Source organism: Panthera leo, chromosome A2 (genome assembly GCF_018350215.1).
Source record: "Panthera leo isolate Ple1 chromosome A2, P.leo_Ple1_pat1.1, whole genome shotgun sequence".
NCBI lineage: Eukaryota > Metazoa > Chordata > Mammalia > Carnivora > Felidae > Panthera > Panthera leo.
In genome coordinates this window covers 12,086,095-12,111,518 of record NC_056680.1, presented here as the reverse complement: position 1 = coordinate 12,111,518, position 25,424 = coordinate 12,086,095, and the positions used below count along the sequence as shown (strand labels likewise).

General features: G+C 50.0%; 1 protein-coding gene across 8 annotated transcripts in view; it reads left to right on the top strand.

Moving 5' to 3' along the window:
- EPS15L1 (epidermal growth factor receptor pathway substrate 15 like 1) overlaps window positions 1–25,424 on the top strand; it is a 96,807-nt gene that overhangs the window by 6,633 nt on the left and 64,750 nt on the right. For all 8 annotated transcript variants that reach the window (XM_042928792.1, XM_042928788.1, XM_042928787.1 and 5 more), the window contains exons 2-7: window positions 18,231–18,272; window positions 18,472–18,561; window positions 19,036–19,083; window positions 21,341–21,436; window positions 22,076–22,138; window positions 25,009–25,134. In XM_042928792.1, the coding sequence (XP_042784726.1) occupies window positions 18,231–18,272; window positions 18,472–18,561; window positions 19,036–19,083; window positions 21,341–21,436; window positions 22,076–22,138; window positions 25,009–25,134 (465 nt within the window). The remainder of the gene's footprint in view (window positions 1–18,230; window positions 18,273–18,471; window positions 18,562–19,035; window positions 19,084–21,340; window positions 21,437–22,075; window positions 22,139–25,008; window positions 25,135–25,424) is intronic.

Sequence of the window (25,424 nt, the reverse complement as noted above, 5' to 3'; positions counted from 1 at the left end):
TTCTGCTCTCCTCCCTGTTTGCTGTGCCCTGTGGCCCCTTGGCATTCTTTTCCAGTTGCTTGTTCAGGCGACATTCTGTCTTGCCTCAGGGCCTTTGCACATGCTATTTATTGTTCCTTTCTGGGATTTTCTTCCACCTGTTATCTCTGCGTTAACTTCTACTCCTCTTCATATCTCAGCTGGCACATCACTTCCTCAGGTAAAGCATTCCCTGACAGATTGGCCCAGCTTCTCTGTTACTGCCTGTGGGGATGCTTTGTACTTTTCCACATACCAGTTTGTAATTTCCTGTTGCTGGGATTATTTGATGGATGGTCAGTCTCCCCCACCACCTAGACTACGCTCAAAAAGGCCTGTTTTAATTTGTCCTAGTTCCCCAGGTGCTCAGTAATCCTGTTGAGCAAATGGCAGAATGGTAGGGCAGGTCCACGGTGTGTGAGGTAGTGAGGAGCTGTGGCACGTTCTTGAGGAGTGAAGTGAGATGTTTAGATCTGACCGCTTGCGTAGAGAATGCACAGAGCTGGGCACTAGCTCAGAGATGCTTGTTGTGATATGGGCACGAAGTGATAAAGAGCAACCTAGGGCGCCTGGGTGGCTCAGTCGGTTAAGCATCCAACTTCCGCTCAGGTCATGATCTCACGGTTCGTGAGTTCGAGCCCGGTGTCAGGCTCTGAGCGCGAGCTGACAGCTCAGAGCCTGGAGCCTGCTTCGGATTCTGTGTCTCCCCCTCTCTTTCTGCCCCTCTCGCGCTCACACTCTGTCTCTTTCTCTCAAAAATAAGTAAACATTAGAGCCTGGAGCCTGCTTTGGATTCCGTGTCTCTCTCTCTCTGCCCCTTGCCTGCTCATGCTCTGTGTCTCACAAATAAATAAATGTTAAAAAAAAAAAAAAAAAAAAAAAAAAAAAAAAAGAGCAACCTGGCATGAGGTTGTTTCTGGAAGAGGAGAGGGGTTGGTGATTGGAGGACTGTGTGGGATGGTTATTTGGGCAGAGGGGCCTTCTAAGTGGGGGGAGGAGGCAGAAGAAAGGGGCAGGTGTGGTGTGTGCAGCCAGCAGGGCCAGACCAGCTTTGCTGGGCAGTGCCAGGTGGGTGGCTGGGTCACCTTGCAGCAGGCCCTTCAGGCCTGGTGGGACCCCACGTTTAGGTGCAGTTGAGAAGCAGCCTGCCTCCTGGGGGTACCGTCAGGTTGCACTTTCTGAGCATCCACCCTGTGCTGGTATGAGAGCAAGAAGAATAAAACAGCCCCCACCCTTTAGATAGCTCAGCTCGAGCCGGGCTCCCAGGCACACAGATAAGTAGGACCCCCTGTGGCAGACTCCTTCGTGGAGGTCAGGTGGCAGCCTGCATGGGTGGAATGAGTTGCCCTAGAGGATTGGAAATAAGGACAGGAGGAAGAGGGGGCCTGGGTCTTCCTTCCTCCTTTCCCTCTTCTGTTCCGGCAGGACTGGAGGCAGTAGGGTACAGCCTTTCAGACTGGCTGCTCACCGCCCCTCCCCCTCCCCTCCCCCCCCCGCCCCCCCGCCCCGCCCCGGTCCCGACCTGGTCAGAGTCCCCTTCCCCGACTCTGGAAACCCAGGTGTCAGGGAGACATCTGGGGTGCAGGTATTGCGCAGAAGTAAGGGAGTGTGTTTGGACACCCGCTTTGTGCCCACTCACCACTGACTCCTCATTAGGGAAGTGTCATTGGCACTGTCCCTGCAGCTCCTTTCTGAACAAGGAAACTGAGAAGGACAGAGGGAAAATGACTGGTTTCAGGCCTCTCAGGGAGGTGGGGTGCTCGGATCAGACCGCAGCTCCAAAGCTGGTGTTCGCTCCCATGGACACCACACCGGGGGGCTCCTGGGAGGGCAGGAGCAGCTGTGTCCCTGCTGTGTCCCGAGCCCCTGCAGCAGGCAGGTGATCACCATCTGTTGATGGATGCCACACGCTCCGAATAGCAACCAGGAGCAGCGTCTGTAGCCGCCCTTGATGGTAGTTGATTAGTGGAAATGTTTTCTGTGTCTTGGGTGGAGAAGCAGGCACCTTCTGCCCTGGGGATGGGAGTCAGGGAAGCCTTGGGAGACCAGCATCCTGATGGCCAGGCCCCCACACGTTCGCAGGGCTCCCGGTGTCTCTTCACTTCCGCTATGAGAAGGTATGGGAGGGGGTTCTCTGATTTACTAGTGACAGTGACAGGCATGCCTGTTGATCCATAGAAACTTGGCTTTTCTAATCCACAAAGGTTGTTTTCAGTTTTATATACTCAGTGGGAAAAGGAAACGATCTTCTTTCAGACCACTTTTTTTTTTTAATGTTTGTTTATTTTTGAGAGACAGAGATGGAGCACGAGCAGGGGAGGGGCAGATAGAGACACGCACACAGAATCTGAAGCAGGCTCAAGGCTCTGAGCTGTCAGCACAGAATCCGATGCGAGGCTTGAACCCATGAACCCATGATCACGACCTGAGCCAAAGTCAGACATTTAACTGATGCTCCCCAGGTACCCCCCAGGCTGTTTTTAAAGCGGAAAGAATGAACCGAAAGAACTGTTGATGGTGAGGCCCTCACATGGACACGCTTAAACCTGGACTGGAAGGCTCAGGGACTGGATTAGCCCTCTAAAATTCCCCACACCCTAGAAGCGGCAGTTTGTGGTTGGAGGTGCCAGAACCCGGTAGACCTAGGTGTGTGTTATTGAGAATGTTTCTCCCGTTGGGAGTTTTCTTTGATGAAGACTAGAACGGTCTCTGTGCCCGCAGGGCACCCCATATCCGTCGTGGGTGCTCTTTCCATGGTGAAGGGGGTTCCATAGGGACGAGCGGACACCCACGGCTGCTGAGTGGGTGCGAGCCAGTGCTGTTGTTCCTGTCGCCCACACGCCAGACCAGGGAATCGGCATTTTCTTTCAAGCCAAGCTCGTCGTCCCGTTGGCATTTGGCCTCTTGATTTAATTTTTTGTTGCCTTTGAGCCCCTTGAAAATACCCTTTGCTTCACACCTACAAACTCTGTGTGTGAAATTGCACGTTTTAAAAAAAATCATCAGTAAGGGGCGCCTGGGTGGCTCAGTCGGTTGAGCGGCCGACTCCGGCTCAGGTCACGATCTCGCGGTCCGTGAGTTCGAGCCCCGCGTCGGGCTCTGTGCTGACAGCTCGGAGCCTGGAGCCTACTTTGGATTCTGTGTCTCCCTCTCTCTGACACTCCCCTGTTCATGCTCTGTCTCTCCCTGTCTCAAAAATAAAACGTTAAAAAAAAAAATCATCAGTAAGACTTAAGAACTAGTAAAAGACTGGGGTGTCCTAGATGTTGGGAGAGGCTCAGCCGACTAGTTGAGAGAGAAAACGAGTACGACGTGTGCTGCAGCGTAGCCAGCGTTTGGTGAAATATTTTATCATTTTTTTGGCCAAGATCACTTGGTGTGGCATGCTGTAAGGACTGCGGATTTGATGCTTGTGGGACACGCCCTGCTTAGCAGCCTTGCCTGACTTCCCTTCCCACCCGCCACCGATTCTCTGTAAAGAAAGCCTGCTCCTCTGACTCGGTGGCGGTAATAAGGGCGCTGATGGGTACAGTAGCGCCTCCCGCTTGTGGAGTGCGCTTTGCCGTGATGCTGAAAGCGATCCTCAGGGCAGGCACTGTATCGTTCCCGTTTTATGGAAGCGGAAACTGAGGCCCCGCTCTGCTGCTGAGCGGTGGAGCTGTGTCTCTACCCGAGCATCGCTCTCGCTGCACCCATCCCAGCCTCTCCCTCCTGAGGCTCCATCTGTGAACAAACGATCTGTAAACAGACGTTTAAGGAAGGCCTGCTTACCCCGCCAGCGTGGCAAGAGGTAGAATAAATGTGAGACCGCCACCTCCCCCCCACGTCACCGAATTGAAAATGTAGGAGGGAGGCCTTGACAAAAATTGGACGTTTAAGAAATGTCTCATTTGTAAGTTCGGGGCTTATGGGAGTGTGAGGGAGGGACTCATTTCATTTGGGGGGGACTTTGGGAGGCTTTTTAAAGCAGGGGGTCATTTGTGGGGCTGGGAGGTAACTGGCCTTCAGCAGGCTCGGCCCCCCTCCCCGCAGGCATAGGGAATGATCTGGGGGGAGACCAGGAGCGGGAGGCACACAGTAGTAGAGCTTCTGCCAGAGCAGGAAGGAAAGCCGGGATTGAGGGCTGTGTGCCCGCGGTTGTGTGCAAGGGCCTCTGAGTGGGTGTGTGTGAGCGTCCAGGTGGATGTGTGCGTGTGTGGGGGGGAGTAGTGCAGCTAGCTGGGGGGTGGGGGCAGGAGATGGCTGTGGGGCACCTCGAGAGCTCGGCAGAGGCTTGGAACCCTCTTTGCCAACTCACACTCTTTGCCAACCACAGAGGGTCTTTTCCGAGCTGAGGCGTGACCGTGTGTGATTCCTCTCCCTGCTCCTGCCAGCATGTTTTCTCTTCTGTGTTTGTTCCCTGATCAGACCGTGATGCTCCGCTCCTCCGTGGAATCTGTGGAATCTGGAGCCTGCTCGGTGCCTGGTGCCTAGAGGACCCCCAGGCTCCACAGAAGAGCAGTGGTGCCAGGAAGCTGATGATGCCATCCGCAGAGTGGAGGGGAGGGGCACGGAGAGCTGCCGACCCCATCCGCCTTGGGGAGCCCTGAGTCCCGGGCAGTGGGCTCTCTTGGGGGATGGCCAAATATCGGGCCAGGGCTCAGAAGATGGCCCAGGGTGTCTGATCTAGGAAAGGAATTTCGGGAAGATTCAGGGCCCCTTGGGGAAAGCTGGGAGCCTTGTGGGAAGTGGGCATTCTCGAGGAAGGTGGTAGGTGCTCTGCTGTGTGGGGCCCTTACTGCTGAGCTGTCGCCCCTGTGGGTCTGTTCAGGGCCTGCTCCACCATACAGAGGAAGGAAGGACAGAACGGATGGGGGCTGTTCTCTGGGATGCTAGGAGGAGCCATATCCAGGGAGGGCTCTGGGGAGGCCGGGGCCACTTTTCATCTTAAACAGCACTTTGGGGAGAATGAGCTCGAATCTGCTCCCTGCTCCACCTTGGCTGCCCAGCAAGGTCCCGGGAGCTCTCATTGCCTGACCCTTTCCAGGGCCATCCACCTGCCCTCTGTGGCTGCACTCAACCCTCCTACTGCTCCCCACACGCCCGTCCCCCGATCCCCTCAGGACCCTCCTCCCTTGGTGTTTTCCCGCCAGTGGTGCCTCCTTCTGTCTGTGTCACCGGTGTCCTTGGCCTGCTTGTTGCCTTGCATCCCCTCGGGCAGGCTCAGCTGGGGCAGGGCCGGTCTTCCTGCCCTCGCAGGTGCGTGTCTAGGCTGCCGAGTGCCCCTGCTGTCCCCGTCTTTTCCTCCCAGCCCTTAATGGCCCTCAGTGTGTGTTGTCGCGTGTAATGACATTCCCCTCCAGACTAGGAGCTCCACGAGGCATTCTGTAGAAATGGCAGAGGTTTCCACCTCGATGGCCCATAGGGACATCCCAGAGAAACGTGTGAAGGTGAATGGCTCATGTTGTCCGTGTTTGTGCGCCGTGAGTGGCTGCATTCCTTGGCCTCATCATCCTGGAGGCCTGCCCAAGTCTCTCCCTGGTTGCTTCCTGTGGGTGCTCCCCTGTCACCCACTCTGCGTAGCTAAGTGCATATTCAGTTCACTGGCTCGTGTGCACATCTGCTCAGGTCGCCTTAGGGATCACGTTCCGGGCTTTTCAGCAAGGCGGGCACAGACCCTGTTACCTCATTGTGTCCACTCGTGTGGCTGGCTGAAACCGTGCTGAATGAGCCCAGGTCCCTGGCGGCCCCCTCTGTCCTAGAGCCCACCTTGCCCATCGCTGACCCCTCGCTCAGGCTCCGGAGGCTTCGGCTGTGCATCCCGCCATCCCCTCATGTCCCATGGCACCTTGTGCTGCAGTCACAGGCTCACTTTGCCTGCGTGTCTCCCCATCTTGAGTCCTAGAGCTGTGTCTCACACTCTTTTGTATGCTTGATTCCTCCTCATGGTGTGAACTTAACCTTTGGTTTGTTGATTGAGTGAACGAATGAATTTATAAGTGCAAGGGCAGACCACTCTTTCAGGAAGTCTTCTGGGAAAGGGGCGGTCAGTAGCTTGAGGTAGAACTGGGCTGAGGGAACATTTACGGGGATGGGATACATTTTTGCATGGGAGACGGTGGAAGGAGAGGACAAGGGAGAGCACAGAACTATAAACAGCCGGCACTGGAGGAGAGCTCACCCCAGGTCAGTCTCTGGTGGTGGGAATGCTTATCCTTATTTTCCAGATGAAGAAACTGAGGCACAGAGAGGCTGCTCACCTTCCCCAGGGTTGCACAGCACACTAGTGGTGGGGTAGGACTTGAGTCCGCATCTGTCTGGTGGCACTGTTGACCTCTGTGTGGGTCTGCTTCCCCTGGTGCTGGGAGTGCGGGGCCAAGAGGTGTGGGTGGAGACCTTTGGGACTCAGTGTAGGTCCTGCCTCCTGCCTAGGGTGGCATGTCAGGGCGGGAAGGTTGCCTAGGGTGACCTCGGTTTCTCTTTTACTTCCATTTCTGGTAGATGGGGCAAGAGCAGTGGGCTCCCAGCAGTGCTGAAGCGTTTACGCCTCGAGTCTCCAGGTAGTTCTGGCCCTGAACTCCCCCTGGCTGTCTTGGTCGCCTTGATGCTTCACTGTGTGTCCAAACTTTCAGGCATGGTTCTCTTGCTCTTTGGTTCTCCTTGTGGTTGGGGACTGCAGCCCTTACCCCCCGCTTCCCGTCCCCACCGCAGGCCTTGAGTTCCCAGCGGGCTGGGTGGAGGTGCCGTACCCTGTGCCGAATGGCAGGTACACGCCTTCAGCTCGTCTTTCTTTCGTCATGGCGGTCATTAGGGTCCCCAGGGAGAATCACGTAGCTTCAGACCCCTCTTCTCCTTGAATGTGTCTCTTTCCCTTTTCTGTCTTACTCACAAAAGCAGTGAAGCAGGGTGCACTGATGTAGAACGCTGGCAAACTCAGAGCCACAGGGGGCAACCACGTCTCTTAGCCTGTGGCTTCCGTCCTGCCACATTCGGGTCCGTGTGCGTATATGATCGCTGTGCGCTTATAGCCGGGCCGTGACCGTGTGTGCTGGCTTGGACCCTCCCTTTGCAAATACCTGACGGTCATGGCCCACGCATAAGGGTTCTGCCCTTGCTGTTTTTACTGCTTTGTGGTGTATTCTCCTCACCTGTTTTCAACTTTGCTGTCACCTGCAGTGCTTGCCGTCAAGCAGGGTGAACTGATACGTCCCTCTTGCCTTTCCCCACCTCCTGCATAGTTAATCACTTCCCCAGGGTAGACCTCCCAAGGGAAGACCTTGCAGTAGTGGAAGGGTGTGTGTGTGTGTGTGTGTGTGTGTGTGTGTGTGTGTGTGTTAAAGAAGTACTAGTTTTTACTTTTTGACAAAAGTATGACAGTGCTGGTGATAAAGCTACTCTTTGTTCATCATACTTAACACATGAAGCAGCTTGTACCATTAGGATCCTTGCCAAAGCAGAAACATATCAAATGTCCGTCTTCTGTAAAATTTTACACACACTCGAAGTAGAGGGAAGAGTTTGATGAACTCCCATTTCTCACCACCCGTTTACAACAAATGTCATTTTTTCAAATCTCTCTGCACTTGTCTACCGTCCCTTGACCTCCTCTGCCATATACATTTTTATTTCTGAGGTTTTTATTTTAAATCTCAGAAATCACATTTCAATATGCATCCCTAACAGTAAGGCCATTTGTCTTTACATGACCATGGTGCCCTATCAACACCATTTTATCTATTTATTTATTTGTTTGTTTATTTATTTATTTATTTATTTATTTATTCATTCATCCATTCATTTTTAAAGCTTATTTTGAGGGAGAGGGAGAGAGTGCATGCATGGATGAGTCGGGGAGGGGCAGAGAGAGAGGGAGAGAGAATCTCAAGCACACGGAGCCCGATGTGATCATGACCATGAGATCATGACCTGAGCCAAAATCAAGAGTTGGACGCTTAATTGACCGAGCCACCCAGGAGCCCCAACACCTTACACATTTAATTATTCCTTAGTATTACCCGATTGATATGCAGTCCCTATTCAAATTTCCCTGATTGTCTAAAAAGGTGACCTTGTTATTTGGTTGTGAGGCCTCCTGTCTCTGTCACTCTCTTTTAAAAATTTATTTTGGGATAATTGTAGATTTACATGCAGTTTGGAAAAATAATGCAGGGTGGCCCTGTGTATCCTTCACTCAGTTTCCTGCAGTGGTAACATTTTGCAAATCTGTAGTACACTATCACAACCAAGACTTTGACATTGTTGGGGTCAGACGGAGATGGGCTCCATCCCGCACAAGGATCCCTCCTCTTGGTCCTTTTTAGCCACTCCCCTTACTTCCTTAGCCCCTGGTAACCACTGATCTGCTCATTTCCATAATTTCAGCATCTTAATAATGTTGTATAACGGAATCATGTAGCATGCAACCTTTGGAGATTGGCCTTTTTTACTTAGTATAATCCTCTGGAGAGAGTTTTCCAGGTTGTTGTGTGTATCAGTAGTTCATTTGTTGGCATTTTTCATTGGCAGGTAGTATTCCATGGGGGGGTCACAGTTCGTTTAACTCATTGAAGGATGTCTAGTGTGTTTCCAGTTTGGAGCGATGATGAATAAAGCTGCACTGAACATTTGAGTACAGGGCATTATGTGAGCCTAAGTCTTCATTTCTCTGGATGAATGCCCAGGACAGTTGCTGGGTCTCGTGACAATTGCAGGTTTAATTCTTTCTAAGAAACTGCTAAACTCCAAATGTCCATCGACAGATGAATGGTAAAGAAGATGTGGTGTGTGTGTGTGTGTGTGTGTGTGTGTGTGTGTGTGTGTGTGTTAATACACACTCCATACATACAATGGAGTATTAACTCGGCAACCAGAAAGAATGAGGTCTTGCCATTTGCAACAACATGGATGGAACTAGGGGGTATTTGCTAAGCAAAATTAGAGAAAGACAAATATCATATGACTTCACTCATGAGGAATTTAAGATACAAAACAGATGAACAGAAGGGAAGGGAAGCAAAAATAATATAAAAACAGGGAGGGGAACAAAACATAAGAGACTCTTAAATATAGAGAACAAATGGAGGGTCGCTGGAGGGGTTGTGGGTGGGGGGTTGGGCTACATGGGCAAGGGGCATTAGGGAGGACACTTGTTGGGATGAGCACTCACTCGGTGTCACACAGGGGATGAATCACTGGATTCTACTCCTGAAATCATTACTGCACCATATGCCAAGTAGAGTAAAAAATATATTAATTAATTAAAAACAAAGAAACTGCTAAACTGGTTTCCAGAGTAGCTGTACCTTTTTACCATCCTACCGGCAACGTGGAAGTGGTCCAGTTTCTCTGCGTGCTCACTGGGGTCACTGTTCTTTTGGCCATTCTGATAGGTGTGTGGTGGCATCTGCAAGTTGTTCTGATTTGCATTTTCTCTAATGACCAACATATGCTGACCATCTTTTTGTGGCCTTACTTGACATCTGTGCATTCTCTTGGTGAAATGTCTCGTGCCTGTGTTCTCATTTGATTGTTTGCTTTTTTGCTGCTGAATTTTGAGAGCTCTTTATATATGCTGGGTACTAATCCTTTGTCAGATCTGTGATTTGCAAATATTTCTGTGGCTTGGCTTATCCTCCTCTTACCAGGGTCTTTCACAGAGCAACCATTTTTAATTTTGATCAGGTCCAACTTTATCAATTTTTCCTTCATGAGTCAGGCTGTTGGTATCAAGTCTAAGAACTCTTTGCCCAGCCCTTGATCCTGAATATTTTCTCCTATGTTTTTGCCCAGAAGTGTTATAGTTTTCCGTTTAAGCCTGTGATCCATTTGGAGTTAATTTTTGTAGAAATCTAGTGTGAGATTCTGTTGAGGCTCCTTTTCTTTTCCTTTCTTTTTCTTTCCTTCTCTTTTCGTTTTTTGAGTTTATTTTGAGAGAGGCAGAGACAATGCGAGTAGGGGAGGGGCAGAGAGAGAGGGAGAGAGAGAGAGAATCCCAAGCAGGCTCTGTGGTGCCAGCACAGAGCCCGACACAGGGCTCGAACTCACAAAACCGTGAGATCATGACCTGAGGTGAAACCAAGAGTTGGACACTTAACCAACTGAGCCACCCAGGTGCCCCAAGGCTCTTTTTCTTCCATTGGATGTCCACTGGATGTCTAGTGGACCTATGCACCATATGTGGAACAGGCCTCTTTCCTTTTCCTAAATGGCTCTGCACCTTTGTCAGGACTTGGTTGGGCACACCTGTGCCTCTTTCTTGGTTGTGCCTCTTTCTTGGTTGGGCATACCTGTGTCTCTTTCTGGGCTCTGTGCTCTGTTCCCTGGCCCTGTGTGTCTACCCCTCCATCGCTGCCATGCTGCCTCCATTACTGCAGCCTCATAGTGAGTCTTGAAATCAGGTAGACTGGTTCCTCCTGCTTTCTTTTTCTTTTTCAGAATTGTTTAGCTATTTTGGTTCCCTTGCCTGTCTCCATACATTTTAGAATAACCTTCTTTTTATCTACCAGAAAATCTTGCTGGGGTTTGGTAGGAATCAAGTTAAAACCTGCCTATCAGGGGTGTGTGGGGTGGCACTACCCTCCAGAAAAGCCACTTGGCCACCTTCCCACCGGCAGGGCCCAAGATGCTTGTTCCCTCTTTGCTAGCTCTGCCCAGCAACCTCTCTCTGACCCCGCCAAGCTGATAGCAGGCGCTGGCCCGTTACTCTCTTGTAATACCGAAATTGAACATTTCCCCCAACTTTGCCACATCTTTTCTTTCTGAGTCACCTTTGTCTTTGACTTTGCTCATTTTTAAATGAAGATGCCTTTTTCCTTGTGACTTATAAAAAGCTCTTTCTCACCTCAGTGTTCTCCTTCTGTCAGCAATGCTTACCTTAGCTGGGGTTTAGACTCCCCCCCCCCCCCCCCCCCCCCGCCCCGATGGTGCCATTGGAGAGAACTGGTCGTTGCTGGGCAGTCAGGGATGCCCCAGTGTTTTCTGATGTTTTTTGAACGCTGCTGAGCTAAATCCCACTTTCCTCAGCTGCAGAATATGACTGTGCACATAGCCAAGATGATGGCTTTGTAAGCAGGGAGGGCAGCTAATGCCAAGTGGAAGACAGAAATGCAAAGATTATTAAGTGAGTACTGGGCTGCATTTTTGCATCGGCTTCTGGTTTTCCAAGTAGAAACTTAGAACGGGATGTCTCTTCGTGTTACATGCCTAATTCCTGCAAAACTTGGCAACTGGGTTGAAAAACACAACCATTTGCATTTCCCTGATGGTGAGTGACATTGAGCATCTTTTCATGTGCTTTGGCCATCTGGATGTCTTTAGGGAAATGTCTGTTCATGTTTTCCGCCCATTTTTAATTAGATTATTTGGGTTTTTTGTTTGTTTTTTTGTTTTTTTGTTTTTGGTGTTGAGTTGTATCAGTTCTTTTTATATTTTGGATACTAACCCTTTATTGGATATGCCATTTGCAAATATTTCCTCCCATTAGTAGGTTGTCTTTAGTTTTGTAGTTTGTTTCCTTTGCCATGCAGAGGACTTTTACTTTGACCTTGTCCCAATAGTTTATTTTTGCTTTTGTTTCCCTTGCCTCAAGAGGCCTATCTAGAAGGATGTTGCTATGACTAGTGTTGGAGAGATTACTGCCTGTGTTCTCTCCTAGGATCTTTATGGTTTCAGGTCTCACATTTAGGTCCTTAATCCATTTAGAGTTTATTTTTTGTGTATGGTGTAAGAAAGTGGTCTAATTTCATTCTTTTGCATGTTGCCGTTCAGTTTCCCCAGCACCTTCTGTGAAGATACTGTCTTTTTCCCATTGCATATTCTTTCCTGCTTTGTCAGAGATTAATTTCTGGGCTTTCTATTCTGTTTCCATTGATCTATCTAAGCAGTACCATACTGTTTTGATTAGTATAGTTCTGTAATATAACTTGAAGTCTAGAATTATGACACCTCCAGCTTTGTTTTTCTTTTTTCAAGATTGCTTTGGCTATTCAGGGTCTTTTGTGGTTCCGTAGAAATTTTAGGATTTTTTATTCTAGTTCTGTGAAAAGTGCTGTTGGTATTTTGATAGGGATTGCATTTAAATCTATAGATTGCTTTGGGTGGTATAGACGTTTTAACAATATTTATTCTTCCAAAATAACTCATCATCAGGGAAATACAGATCAAAACCATAACAAGCTATCACATCCCATCTGTCAGAATGGCTAAAGTCAAAAACCCAAGAGACAATAAATGTTGGCAAAGATGTGGAGAAAGGGGAACCCTCGTGCACTATTGATGGGAATGCAAACTGGTGCAGCCACTATGGAAAACAGTATGGAAATTCCTCAAAAAATTTAAAATAGAACTATCCTACTGGGTGTCTATCCAAAGAGTACAAAAACACTAATTTGAAGGGATACATGCACCCTTATGTTTATTGCAGCATTATTTACAATAGCCAAACTATGGAAGGAGCGGCCCAAGTGTCCATTGATAGATGGATGGATAAAGAAGATGTGGCATATGTTATTCAGCCATAAGAAAGAATGAAATCTTGCCATTTGCAATGATGTGGATGAAGCTAGAGTATATTTTGCTAAGTGAAATAAGTCAGCTAGAGAAAGACAAATACCATATGATCTCACTCATATGTGAAATTTAAGAAACAAAACAAATGAACAATGGAAAAAAGAGACAAATCAAAAGAGATTTTAATTTTTTAAAAAATTATTTATTTTTAGGGGCGCCTGGGTGGCTCATTCGGTTAAGCGGCCGACTTCGGCTCAAGTCATGATCTCGCGGTCCGTGAGTTCAAGCCCCGCGTGGGGCTTTGTGCTGACAGCTCAGAGCCTGGAGCCTGTTTCAGATTCTGTGTCTCCCTCTCTCTGACCCTGCCCCGTTCATGCTCTGTCTCTCTCTCTCTCAAAAATAAATAAACGTTGGGGCGCCTGGATGGCGCAGTCGGTTAAGCGTCCGACTTCAGCCAGGTCACGATCTCGCGGTCCGTGAGTTCGAGCCCCGCGTCAGGCTCTGGGCTGATGGCTCGGAGCCTGGAGCCTGTTTCCGATTCTGTGTCTCCCTCTCTCTCTGCCCCTCCCCCGTTCATGCTCTGTCTCTCTCTGTCCCAAAAATAAATAAAAAACGTTGAAAAAAAAAAAATAAAAAAAATAAATAAACGTTAAAAAAAATTTTTTTTTAATTATTTATTTTTAAACTTTTATTTATTTATTTTCAGAGAAAGAGAGTGTTCACACAAGTGAGGAGGGGCAGAGAGGGAGAGAGAGAATCTCAAGCAGGTTCCACACCGTCAGGGCAGAGCCCAGCATGGGGCTCGAACTCATGAACTGTGAGATTATGACCTGAACCGAAGTCAAGAGTTGGAGGCTTAACCGACTGAGCCACCCAGACGCCCAACCTTTTTTTTTTTTTTTTAAGAGAGAGAGAGTGCGAGCAGAGGAGAGAGGCAGAGGGAGAGAATCTTAAGCAGGCTCCATGCCCAGTGCGGAATTCAACATGGGGTTCCGTCTCATGACCGTGACATCATGACCTGAGCCGAAATCAAGAGTCAGACACTTAACAGACTGAGCCACCCAGGTGCCCCCCAAAAGACTCTTAACTATAGAGAATAAACAGTTGGTTACCAGAGGGGAGGGAGGTTGGGGGATGGAGGAAACAGGCGGTGGGGAGTAAAGAACACAGTTATCTTGGGGCGCTTGGGTGGCTCAGTCAGTTAAGCATCCCACTTCAGCTCAGGTCATGATCCTGCAGCTCATGAGTTCAAGCCCTGCGTTGGGCTCTGTGCTGACAGCTCAGAGCCTAGAGCCTGCTTCCGATTCTGTGTCTCCTTCTCTCTCTGCCCCTCCTCTGCTCATGTTCTGTCTCGCTCAAAAAGAAATAAACATTAAAAAAAATTTAAAGAGTACAGTTATCTTGATGAGCACTGAGTAGTATATAGAACTGTTGAATCACTATATTGTACACCTGAAACTAACAAAACACGTGTGCTGACTACACTGGAACTTAAAAAAAGAAGATATATGACAGTAAAAAAAGAAAGAAAGAAGGAAGGAAAGAAAGAAGAGAGAAAGAAAGAAAGAAAGGAAGAAAGAAAGAGAAAGAAAGACAGATAGATAGATACAGCCATTATGGGGTCTTGGCTTTCTTGGGGAAATCAATGACAGGCTGTGCTGGTTTTCAAGTCAGTTTATGTACTCGAGTTGAGTCTTGCAGTCTGACCTCTTCAGTGGAATAAAATGCACAGTCATATAATCATGAGTCTGCATTTTCCCAGGCTACCATGCTTGGGAGGCTGTGCTGTGCCCGAGTGCCCAGCTGCCTGGGCTATTTTTGCAGCGTGCAGAGTAGGTTAGGGCCACGTGACCTGGGTGTTCCTCCAGCTCTGTCACTCATTGGCTCTGTGACCCTGGGCAAGGTAACCTCAGTCTTAGCACCTGTACATTGGGTACCTGTGCTGTAGTGTGGTTGGAGGATTAAATGAGGTACTGGATGGAAAACAGTGAGTGCTTCATAAATGTGATCCCCTATTTGTTAGTGCAAGAAATTAAACCTTTTTTTAAAAGTTCCAAAACAGAGGCACCTGAGTGGTCAGTTGGCTAAGCATCTGACTCTTGATTTCGGCTCAGGTCATGGTCTCACGGTTTGTGAGTTCAAGCCCCGCGTCAGGCTCTATGCTGACAGTGCAGAGCCTGCTTGGGATTCTCTCTCTCTCTCTCTCTCTCTCTCTCTCTCTCCCTCTCACTCTCACTCTCTCTCTCCCCCCCCCCCCTCCCTCCCTCTCTCTCTCTTTCCATCCTTCCTCTGCTTGTGTGCTCTCTCTCTCTCTCAAAAATAAAAAAAAAGAAAACTTAAAAGTCCTAAAACAAAAACTAGTTTCCTTTAAAGAATGCCATTTTGAAATGAGCAAGGCTGGCGATTGTTTGCTTTTTTTTGCATGAGAGCACATCCTTTCCTGGAAGAGTGGGAATTCTCCTGGTTCCAGGCATAAGGATTTAGGAAGGGTCCTGCCTGTGGACAAAAGTGGGGATCCGAACTGGGTGAATTCAATCCTGGGAGGTTTAGGAGTGGCTGGAACCCCGATCTTCAGAAGATTTCCCCTCCAAAGTGGTTCTGCTGTGTCCTTCCTTCATCTCGAGCTCCGTTTCCCCAGCCTCAAAACTGCATGTGCTCACATGAACTGTGGTGTTTTAAAGCCCACCCCACAGAAGGGTGTGAACTCCTTGCTACGCTCCCCTCCCTGCCATCCCCGCTTGTAAAGTGCATCTAGGCTGGAGGAGAGAGCAAAGAGGCCACAGGAACTTTTCATGTTATCTCTGTGTATTTTAAGATACCACAAGCAACTGAAAGGTCAAAATCAAACTTCTGACTGAACCTCATCAATGATTCAGTCACTGTAAGTTGAAGCTGGCCCCTTAGCAGAGTGAGTTGGTGAAGGAGATTGCCGTCCCAGGCCGGCTCTGTCCTACTTCCATTTTCTAAGACCTCGCCCAGCTCTCCGCAGCCTCTTACACTGAAAGCCCCGTCCCCCCTTTCTGTGTGTGCCCCAGGCTTTGTCTGGGGTCAAACAAAAGCAAACAGTGCAGGTGTCCACTCTCAGCGCGCCCTGCCCCAGCAGCCGCAACTCTCCCTCTGGGAGCCGCTGCCTGCGCCTGCTGGTTGTGACGCTGCGAGCGGGTTGTGACGGAGGTCTTGCCCAGGAGCTGGCCACAGAGACTGCCTGTCTTCGGGAGGTTCATGGTGTTGGCTAGCAGCAGGTGTCTTCAGTGGCGCATCGGGCAGCTTGCAGACCTGACTCCACCCGTCCCCGGGTTGAGGCAGTGTGGTGAGAGCAAGTACCAATGAGATCTGCTGGTTTCCCTTCTTTCTCCCCATCGGCTTTTGCAGTAGCTGAAGTGTGAGTAATCAGATCAAAACCTCTAATTGCGGTCTTTGTCCCAGCTTCACTAAATCGACTTCCAGAGAGAGGAATAGTCGAGGCTTCTCCAGTGGTTTTTCCGTCACCTGTGGATCATGTGGGATTAAAACCTGGCCGTAGAATGCCTGGGGGATGAGCCCCTAGCACAGACGGTTGGAGCTTTGGGTCTGGTGCTGCAGAGGCTTTTCAGGGTCTTGTTTTTCTTGATTGTGGATCCAGTAGCACAGAAGCATTTGGGAAGTTGGAGGCAGTTGTTGACTCTGTATGCCCCCAATACCGTAACTTTTGTCCTGGAATTATAGCAGCTTGGAAACTTCTTTCTTGCCTGCCGTGAGATCTTAAAAAAAAAAAAAAAAAATCCCACTGGCAACGCATTTCAGACTCTCTGGTTGTTGGTGGGAAGGGGATCTTTGCCATCAAGGTGGAGGTCCCTGGGGCCTGCGCATTCCCTTCCCGTGAACCACCGGCACGAGATGTGTTGTCAGGACCCGGCCACTGTCCCCTTGACAAACAGCCTGCCTGACTTTGCTTCCTCTGCCGGCCTTACCTCCTCTGAGGAGATGTGATGTGCTTTGGAAGGACGCCAGAGGTTTACACCCAGGAGGTCACACGGGGTGTGATGGCGGGCACTGCCGTCTAAGGCCCCTGGGAGCTGAGGGTGACAGACTCCCCCAGTGACAGTGTGGGGCAAGTGCACCAGGCAGGAGGAAGCAGCCAGCCGGGGAGCGGCTGAGGCCATGTGCTTACCTCTTTTTTTTTTTTTTTTTAATGTTTTTATTTATTTTTGATAGAGAGACAGAGCATGAGCAGGGGAGGGGCAGAGAGAGGAAGACACAGAATCCGAAGCAGGCTCCAGGCTCTGAGCTGTCAGCACAGAGCCCGACGCGGGGCTCGAACCCATGAACCGTGAGATCGTGACCTGAGCCGAAGTCGAACACTTAACCGACTGAGCCCCCCAGGAGCCCCCCATGTGCTTACCTCTTGATCCTTCTCGCTGGTGGTGTCTCCTTTTCTTTCTCAAGCCATGGCTCCTTCTTCCCCAGCCTTCCTTTTTACATTGGTCTGCGTTTGGTTTTCCCTGCTTTTTCAGGATTTCTCCCTTTCTTTCTGTTTTGACTTTCCTCTCTCCCCCTTCAGACCTTCATGCTCTTTTCCTTCTATTTCCATCCTGTCTTGGTGGTGTTCTCTGTACTTTCACCTCTTCATACACTCAGAGGTGTTGGGATCCTCTAGAGGAGCTGACTGTAATCTCGGCATTATTTGTAATTGTTTTTAATGTTTACTTTTTGAGAGAAAGAGAGAGAATGCGAGCGGGGGAGGTGCACAGAGAGGGGGAGACACACACACACACACACACACACACACACACACACACACACACAGAATCCGGAACAGGCTCCAGGCTCTAAGCTGTCAGCACAGAGCTTGATGCCGAATTTGGACCCGTGGACCGCAGAGATCATGACCTGAGCTGAAGTCGGACGCTTAACTGACAGAGCCATGCGGGTGCCCCTGGAGCTGACATTCTAGTGGCTGCCTAATTTCTTCCCTGGCTGACACCTCCCCTGGGGGATGGCTCGCCGGGGTCGGGAAGAGAGGCCACAGACGCGCGGTGAAAAGTGTGAGGGTTTGGCCGTCCACCAGGCCAGATCCAGACGTGGCCTCAGTGAGCCACATCGGGGAGCCACATGACTGTCGACTGGGTGGTTACCTTCTCTAAATAGTGACGTCTTGGGATCTGATGGCTGGAATGTGGACTGTCTTCTGTGCTGAGCTGAGGACTTCGTACTTCCTGCCTGCCACAGTAGGAGTGGCCACTGGCCAGCTGTCTCCCAGTGGGGGCCAGTCAGTGTGCATCTCTTGGCTGGTGGAGGACGGGATGGGTGGAGACCAGGTCTGGGGCGGGGAAACCAGTCTGAAGCTTGCGTGTCTGGTGACACGTGATGATATGCAGAAACTCCTGTTCTGATTCCGGAACCAGAGAACAGTCTCAGAGGATCCTCTGAGCCCCTGGATACGTCGAAATCCCCTCCTTTGGTGAGTGGAAGTCAGTTCAGCTGCTGCTGCTTCCTGAGTGCCAAGTTGTTTGTTAGGAATTAGAACTTGTGAAAGAGCGGTAGCGTTTCCGCTTCCCAAACTGGGTAAGTATGAGATCTGTGTCTAAAAACAAGCTGCGGTCTGTGTGGAGAGGACGTTTAAAGTGCGTACGTTTTGATTTTCACTATTTACATTTTAGCAGTGACACTTTGTTTGAGGGGATGGCACTTTTTTTTGAAGGCGGGACGTGCCCACTTCTGACCAGTGTCTGTGGTTTCGTTCACAGATTCCCACTGGAAATCCCTTATACGAATCTTATTACAAGCAGGTAAGTTTCACGGGTGTCTTTGGGGATCGAATTAGCGAGGGCGTGTCTCAGTAGGCACAGGGCTGAATGGAAGCCCGGCATGGCCTCGAGTCCCTCTCTGTCCTCCACGTTATCGGCCAGTAGCCAGTGGGCCGTGTGCTGCCTTGTCTGCTGTTCTGGTTACTGCAGCCTCGTCTCACCAGTCGCTCCCCCATTCCAGGTAGACCCGGCATACACAGGGCGCGTTGGGGCGAGTGAAGCTGCACTTTTTCTAAAGAAGTCCGGGCTCTCAGACATTATCCTCGGGAAGGTACGTGAAGACCGGTAGTGACCTCTCTCCTGAGGCCGCCCTCGGGATTCCCCCCGGCAGGCGAAGGCCAGACCCCTCTTCCAAGGGGATGTGCCTCCTGGGGAGTGGGCTGGCCACGGCGGGCCTCTCAGGCTGTAACTGGTGGGTTAGCCCACTTGTCACTCGTGCAGCGGACGGGAGGCCTGAGTGCTTTGCGGACCCTGACAGCTGGTGGATTGATTCTGGCTTTGGAGCCGAGTGGACCTGAGTGTTCTCCAGGCCCTGCCACCGGCCAGCTGTGTGCCTGGGGGGGGGGGGGGGGGGGGGGCGCCGGTGATTCACCCGTTCCAAATTTGCCTCCCCACCCACAGCCCAGGAGTAACCACTCTGGCCTACCCGTAAGGTCCACGTGTTGAGGCGCTGGGCGCTCCTGCCCTGTGAGTAAACAGGCAGCGATCGGCAGTTGCATTCACGAACATCTTTGTGTTTCCACAGATATGGGACTTGGCCGACCCAGAAGGTAAAGGGTTCTTGGACAAACAGGTATTTACACGTATACATAGAGCGAGTGGAGGGGCTCGGGCCAGGGCCCCCACAGGCTGGGTCACCCCTGCACTTCCTTCCTTGTTATCACTGCTGACAAGCGTTACTAGACGTAATGAGTGTGGCTTTCAGACCGTTAAAATGGGAAGGTTTCATTTTGAAATAAAGGTCTTTTGAACACTTGAAGCTGTCTTTTCATGGTTAGCATATCTTTTAAGATTTTGTGTGCTCACAAGTGATGCAAATGTTTTCAAAGATATTTTGATATATTTAAGATATTTTGAAATATCTTAAGACTCAGGGAAGTTGCAAAAATAGTTCAGGAAGTTCCCGTGTATCCTTCCTCAGCTCCCTGCTGGGAGAGCTGCTTACGTCACCAAGGCATGACACTCAGAACTGAACTAGAGGCCTTACTCAGGGCTGACCACTTTTTGGGCTTTTTTCTGATGCGCATAGTTCTGTGTAACTTTATCACCTGCGTAGACTCACGTAATCACCACCATAGTCAGGATACGGAACTGCCTGCCCCCCAGAAGAATCTCTCTCGTGTTGCCCCACAGTAATCACACCCTGATCCGTGGCCACCACTCATTCCTTCTCCGTCATAATTTTGTCATTCTGAGAATGTTCTACAAATGGAAATTTACAGTACTTAACAAACGATTTTAAATGATCCTATTTTAATTTAGTCCAGTCTTTCCCGAAACTGTATCCCAAGGGATGTCTTTCCTGGTGTCCTGCTGTCCATGAGCCGATCCATTGGGAAGGCACCATCAGCTTTTCCTCCCTTTCTTGAGATTCATACTGTACATCTGCACGTTAAAAGATTCTGAGGATCCTTGTGGACAAGAAACCCGTTAGCTTTGTCTAATGCAGTTTCCATAAACTTTTTTTACGTCCCCTTTTCCGTATGCTCTCCTCGGGTATTCTGTGGACATCAGTCCGAGAAAGGCTGAGCTAGTGTTTATCTCTTTGGAGAAGTTTGAAAGACCATATGGTGTTTAGAGCTTTTAAGACAGTTCATGTTCTTAGGCTATCCGATCAATTAAAATTAGGCAATTATGCTGCATTGAGTCCCCTAAGCCAGTAACATGGCTGGTTCTGGGGTTAGGAGGGTGAGGAGGAGTTAAGGCCCCTGACGGCCTAGTTCAGATCCTTTGACCCTGCGTGGGAGGTGAGTCCATTTCAGGCCACAGGGGGATGAGTGGGAGATGCTATGTTCAGCGAGGCCAGTGGGATCACAGTGCATCTCGAGTGTTAATTCCCGAACAACTGTGTCTATTTCAAACCATTTTTAAAAAATCAACATGTATTTGAGTCATCGTTTATTTGTAATCTTAAACCCAGGTCTGCTACTTATCTAATCTAGCATTTTCCTAAATGTTGGGAGCTCATTGTTGCTTAAAATACATGTATTTGAGGGGCATCTGGCTGGCTCAGTATATGGAGGGCATGCGACTCTTGATCTTGGGGTTGTGAGTTCAGGCCCCACGTCGGTCATAGAGCTTACTTGAAAAACAATAAAGGTATAAAAACTATATTTAATGGAAATTTTGCAGCATTCAGAATGTAATGGACTAAGTCCACTTTGGCACATTCATTCATTCATTTTAAAAAAAAATTTTTTTTAACATTTATTTATTTTTGACAGAGAGAGAGAGAGACAGAGCATGAGTGGGGGAGGGGCAGACAGAGAGGGAGACACGGAATCTGAACCAGCTCCAGGCCCTGAGCTGTCAGCACAGAGCCCGACGCAGGGCTCGAACTCGTCAACCACGAGATCATGACCTGAGCCGAAGTCGGACGCTCAACTGACTGAGCCACCCAGGCGCCCCTCATTCATTTATTTTTAATTTTTTTTTAACGTTTATTTATTTCTGAGAGACAGAGACAGAGCACAAAAAGTGGGGAGGGGCAGAGAGAGAGGGAGGCACAGAATCTGAAGCAGGCTCCAGGCTCTGAGCTGTTGGCACAGAGCCTGACATGGGGCCCGAACCCATGAACCACAAAATCGTGACCTGAGCTGAAGTCTGACGCTCAACCTACTGAGCCACCCAGGTGCCCCTGCTATATTCATTTCAACAGTGCTCCCAGGGTGAGACCAGTTCAGCTCAACACTCTTGAGTTTTACACGTTCAGTCTTCAGTGTTGGAGCGACGTGAAATCCTTCTTTCTTGAAGCCCACGGCTGCAGACAGCTCACCCCCTGTCATTGCCAGCCGGTGGTGTTTACACCTTCCCCTTTCTTGGATTTGCAGGGTTTCTATGTTGCACTGAGACTAGTGGCCTGTGCACAGAGCGGCCACGAAGTTACCTTGAGCAATCTGACTTTGAACATGCCACCACCTAAATTCGTAAGTTCAAGTTCATGCTCTTCTAATATCATCTGTCCGTCCATGTTTTCTCTCTCTCTTTCTAATCAAGGTGAAATTCATATAACGTAAAATTTACCGTTTTAAAGCGAACAACTTGGTGACATTTAGTACATTCACAGTGTTGTACAGCCAGCACCTCTCTCTAGTTCCAGAACGTTTCCATCACCCTGAAAGGAAGCCCTTTCCCACGAAGTAATCACTCACCGGTTCCCTCTCCCCCAGCCCCTGGCGGCCATTAATCTTTCTGTCTCTGTGGATTTACCTGTTCTGTCCAGTGATCTCACTTCTTTCAGGCTTCCTCTGTGTTGTAGCGGGTGTTACACTTTGTTCCTTTTCATGGCTGAACCAGGTTGCATTGTGTGGTCTAGCCCATTTTGTTAATTTATTCACCTGTTGGTGGACATAAATATTCATGTTCCAGCATTTGCACACCTCTTTTCAGCTCTCAGGTCTGCACCTCAGAGTGGAGTTGCTGGGACATACAGTAATTCTGCGTTTAACTTTTTGAGGTCTTTCCTCCTTTTGAAAGCACTTTGAGATGTGTATCCTTTCCCTTAACACATCCTCCGTAGTTTAATTCTGGGCCAGCCACCAGTGATCGTTTCTCTCCCTTTACAGCACGACACCAGCAGCCCCTTGATGGTCACGCCGCCGTCCGCAGAGGCCCATTGGGCTGTGAGGGTAAGTGAGCCCCGGTCAGCGCCCCTCGGCCGTCCTTCATGTGCGGTCGTTTGAGCCATTTACGATGTTCAAAACATTGCATGGGATGATTATTTGCCACAGAATTTGGCCAAAACACTTTTGCAGATGCAAATCTCTTGAGATGCCCGTGACCTTTTTGGGCATTGGCCCTGCTAAAGCAGTTAGCTGAGTTTCCGGCAACGGGTTCTTAAGATTTCACAGTCACATTTTGTGTTTCTAGGCCATATTCTGTGGCTTTTGCTCCCTGGGTTGGTTAGTCAGGACAGAAAGGGCAATTGTGAGAACTTGGCAAGCACGAAGACCTCCAAGACGTCTTTGTAGCTGTCGCTCTTCTTTCTAGCAAGTTCACGTGTTATTCTTTCCTCTCTCATGCTCTCATTGCTCTTTGAAAATCTTCTCTCAGTGTACGGGGACCGTCTCCACGTCCCACGTCTTTCTAGAAGCAGCAGAGAAAGACATGAGAGGTGCCTTCTAATAGGCACAGAATTAGTCCTAAAGGAAATGCATGTGGGGCACGGAGACGGTCCTCCACGTACCGAGACCTCCTCACTCCCCACTCGTGGTGAGGGGACTGTCACGTTTCCTCGCTTTTATTTGGCTTAAATACTGGCATTAATAACAGTGTTGCTATAAAATCAAGACACCCCCCCCCCCCGCCCCGTCCCCGCCTCAAGTACCTCTGTCCTGTTTTTTATACAGTTTTTCTGTCCCCTCCTTGGAAGAATTTGGGCAGGGGGAGATTGGTGCAGGGACAGGGCAGGAGGAGGCCTCAAGTACCAAGGGATTGCGAAGTCACCCCTGTGAGCAGGGGAGCTCTTTGCTGGCAGCGGTCACAGTACCAAAGGATTTCCTTCTTCGTAGTCCAGTTGCAAGGCACCTACTTTGAAAACGAGCTGCTTCGTTATGGAAAAACAATGCCCGAGAGATCCTGTTCCTGGAACTGTTCCGATCCCTTTCTGGCAGGGCTGTGTGGGGCCTCAGGAGACTCAGGAGCCGGGCCGGTGCCCGAGGAGGCTGCGAGGCCTCGCGCGGCAGGCTGGGAAGGAGTGGTGCTGTGATGGGGGCAGACTGTTTTCAAGTTTCAGTCAGAGAAACACTGACAGACCAGCCTGAGGTGACACGTGTTCTTTTCTGTTGGGAGAGCACTGGGCTGCTCAAAGCAGCTCTCCAGACCCTCGGGCCGACACGGGGCGGGGCGCTCACGTCAGTGCCTCCAGGGCCTTGTGCCTGTAGAATCGGCTTGTGCCCTCCTTTCTGTTTTCTTGTTTTCTTTTTAATTGTGGCAAAATATACGTGACATAAAGGTTACCATCTTGACCATTTTTAAGAGTATAGTTCCCTAGTGTTCGGTTCATTCACGTTGTTGTCCATCCATTCCGCCCCGTCCATCTCTAGAACTTTCTCATTGCTCCAAACTAAAACTCTGTCCCCATGAACACTGACCCCCTCTCCCTGCCCCGGCCCCTGGAGCCCGCCATCTGCTTCCTGTCTCTGGGAGTGTGACTCCTCTAGGGACCTCGCATAAGTGGGATGATACAGCCCCTGCCCTTTGTATGCTGGCTTCTGTCCATCGTCATGATGCCCTCAAGGTTCATCCGCATTGTAGCCTGTGTCAAAATCTCCTTTTGTTTTTGAGGCTGAATAATAGTTCGTTGTGTGGGTGCACCACATTTTAGTTGTCCGTTCTTCTTGTTGGGGGGTCTTTTCTTTTGAGAGCCAAGGTGAGCAAGCAGGGGAGGGGCAGAGAGAGAGGGAGACAGAGGATCCAAAGCGGGCTCAATGCTGACATTGCAGAACCTGATGCGGGGCTTGAACCCATGAACCACAAGATCATGACCTGAGCTGAAGTCAGGTGCTTAACTGACAGAGCCACCCAGGCGCCCCTTGAGGGTGTTTTCTTAGTGCACCCAGCAGCTCCGGCTTGTTCACGGAGTGGGTGCTGAGGGTTATGCAATCCCCCGGGGCCAGTGGCTGTGGGCTTTATTTCTGGAGGAGGGCAGGTTTCAGGACCCTGCCTGGACCCGCCTCACCGATGGCCCTTGGATGTGTGACCCACAGTTCATGTTTGACAGTGGACTCAGTAGCTTCCACTCTGTGCCGTGAGTCCTCCTCACACCTCTCTGTTCAGGAGCAGCTTTTAGAATTGTTTTCTTTGCTGTGAGAGGATTTCCTCTGCTTAAAGTTGATTTTGGTCATTGGTTGCTTAAGTCTTTTTTTTTTTTTTTTTTTAATGTTTATTTATTTTTGAGAGAGAGAGAGAGACAGCAAGCACAAGTGGAGGAGGGGCAGAGAGAGAAGAGACACAGAATCCAAAGCAGGCTCCAGGCTCTGAGCTGTCAGCACAGAGCCCGACACGGGGCTTGAACCCACGAACCACGAGATGACAACTTGAGCCGAAGTTGGGACACTCAACCAACTGAGCCACCCAGGAGCCCCCTTAAGTCTTTGGTTTATTTTTATATTTGTTCTTGAGCTCTTTTAGTTCTGTAGGTTGATGCCCAGTTTTCATCATTTGTCCTAAAGAAGGACCAGCCATTCAGGCCTTCATCTGTCTCGTCCCCGTGTGCTCCTAGGAGGGAGGGAGGGGTGGTCCTTGTCTTCCAGGCAGCCCCTGTGGTGGAGAGTGAGGCCCCAGGCCAGGCCCTGTCCCCTATTGACCTTGGCCACTGGCGTTGTCGTTGCTGTTGCCGGGGAGCTGTTTCCTTCAGGGCAGAAGTTCACTCTGAACTGCCGTGAGGCTGTCCTGTGCTTTTCGGCGAGGCCAGTGGTGGGTCCTTGCCTGTGTTCATCCAGCTGCGGGTCAGAGCTCATCTTGGATTCTCACACAGGCACACTTTCTTTCCAACTAGGTGGAAGAAAAGGCCAAATTTGATGGAATTTTTGAAAGCCTCTTACCCATCAACGGTTTGCTCTCTGGAGACAAAGTCAAGCCGGTCCTCATGAACTCAAAGCTGCCTCTTGATGTCCTGGGCCGGGTAAGTGGTTCTCTCACACCCTGCAGTGCTGCTGAACTCCGTAGGCCCCGCGCTTGCTCCCCACGAACACATCGGAGGCTCTACGCATGGCCGTGCACCGTCAGGGGGCTTTGCAAGAGCCGATGTGGATGGAGAATTTGTTACAGTCACGCTGGCTTAGGGCCTCATGGATGTGGCTCACAGATGCTCTGCAGCCTGGGAGAAGATGCTGGTGTGGGCCCATTGCACACGTGGGGAGGCAGCCTCAGAAGTGATCTCGCTGCCCAGGGCCCAGAGATGGGCAGGGGTGA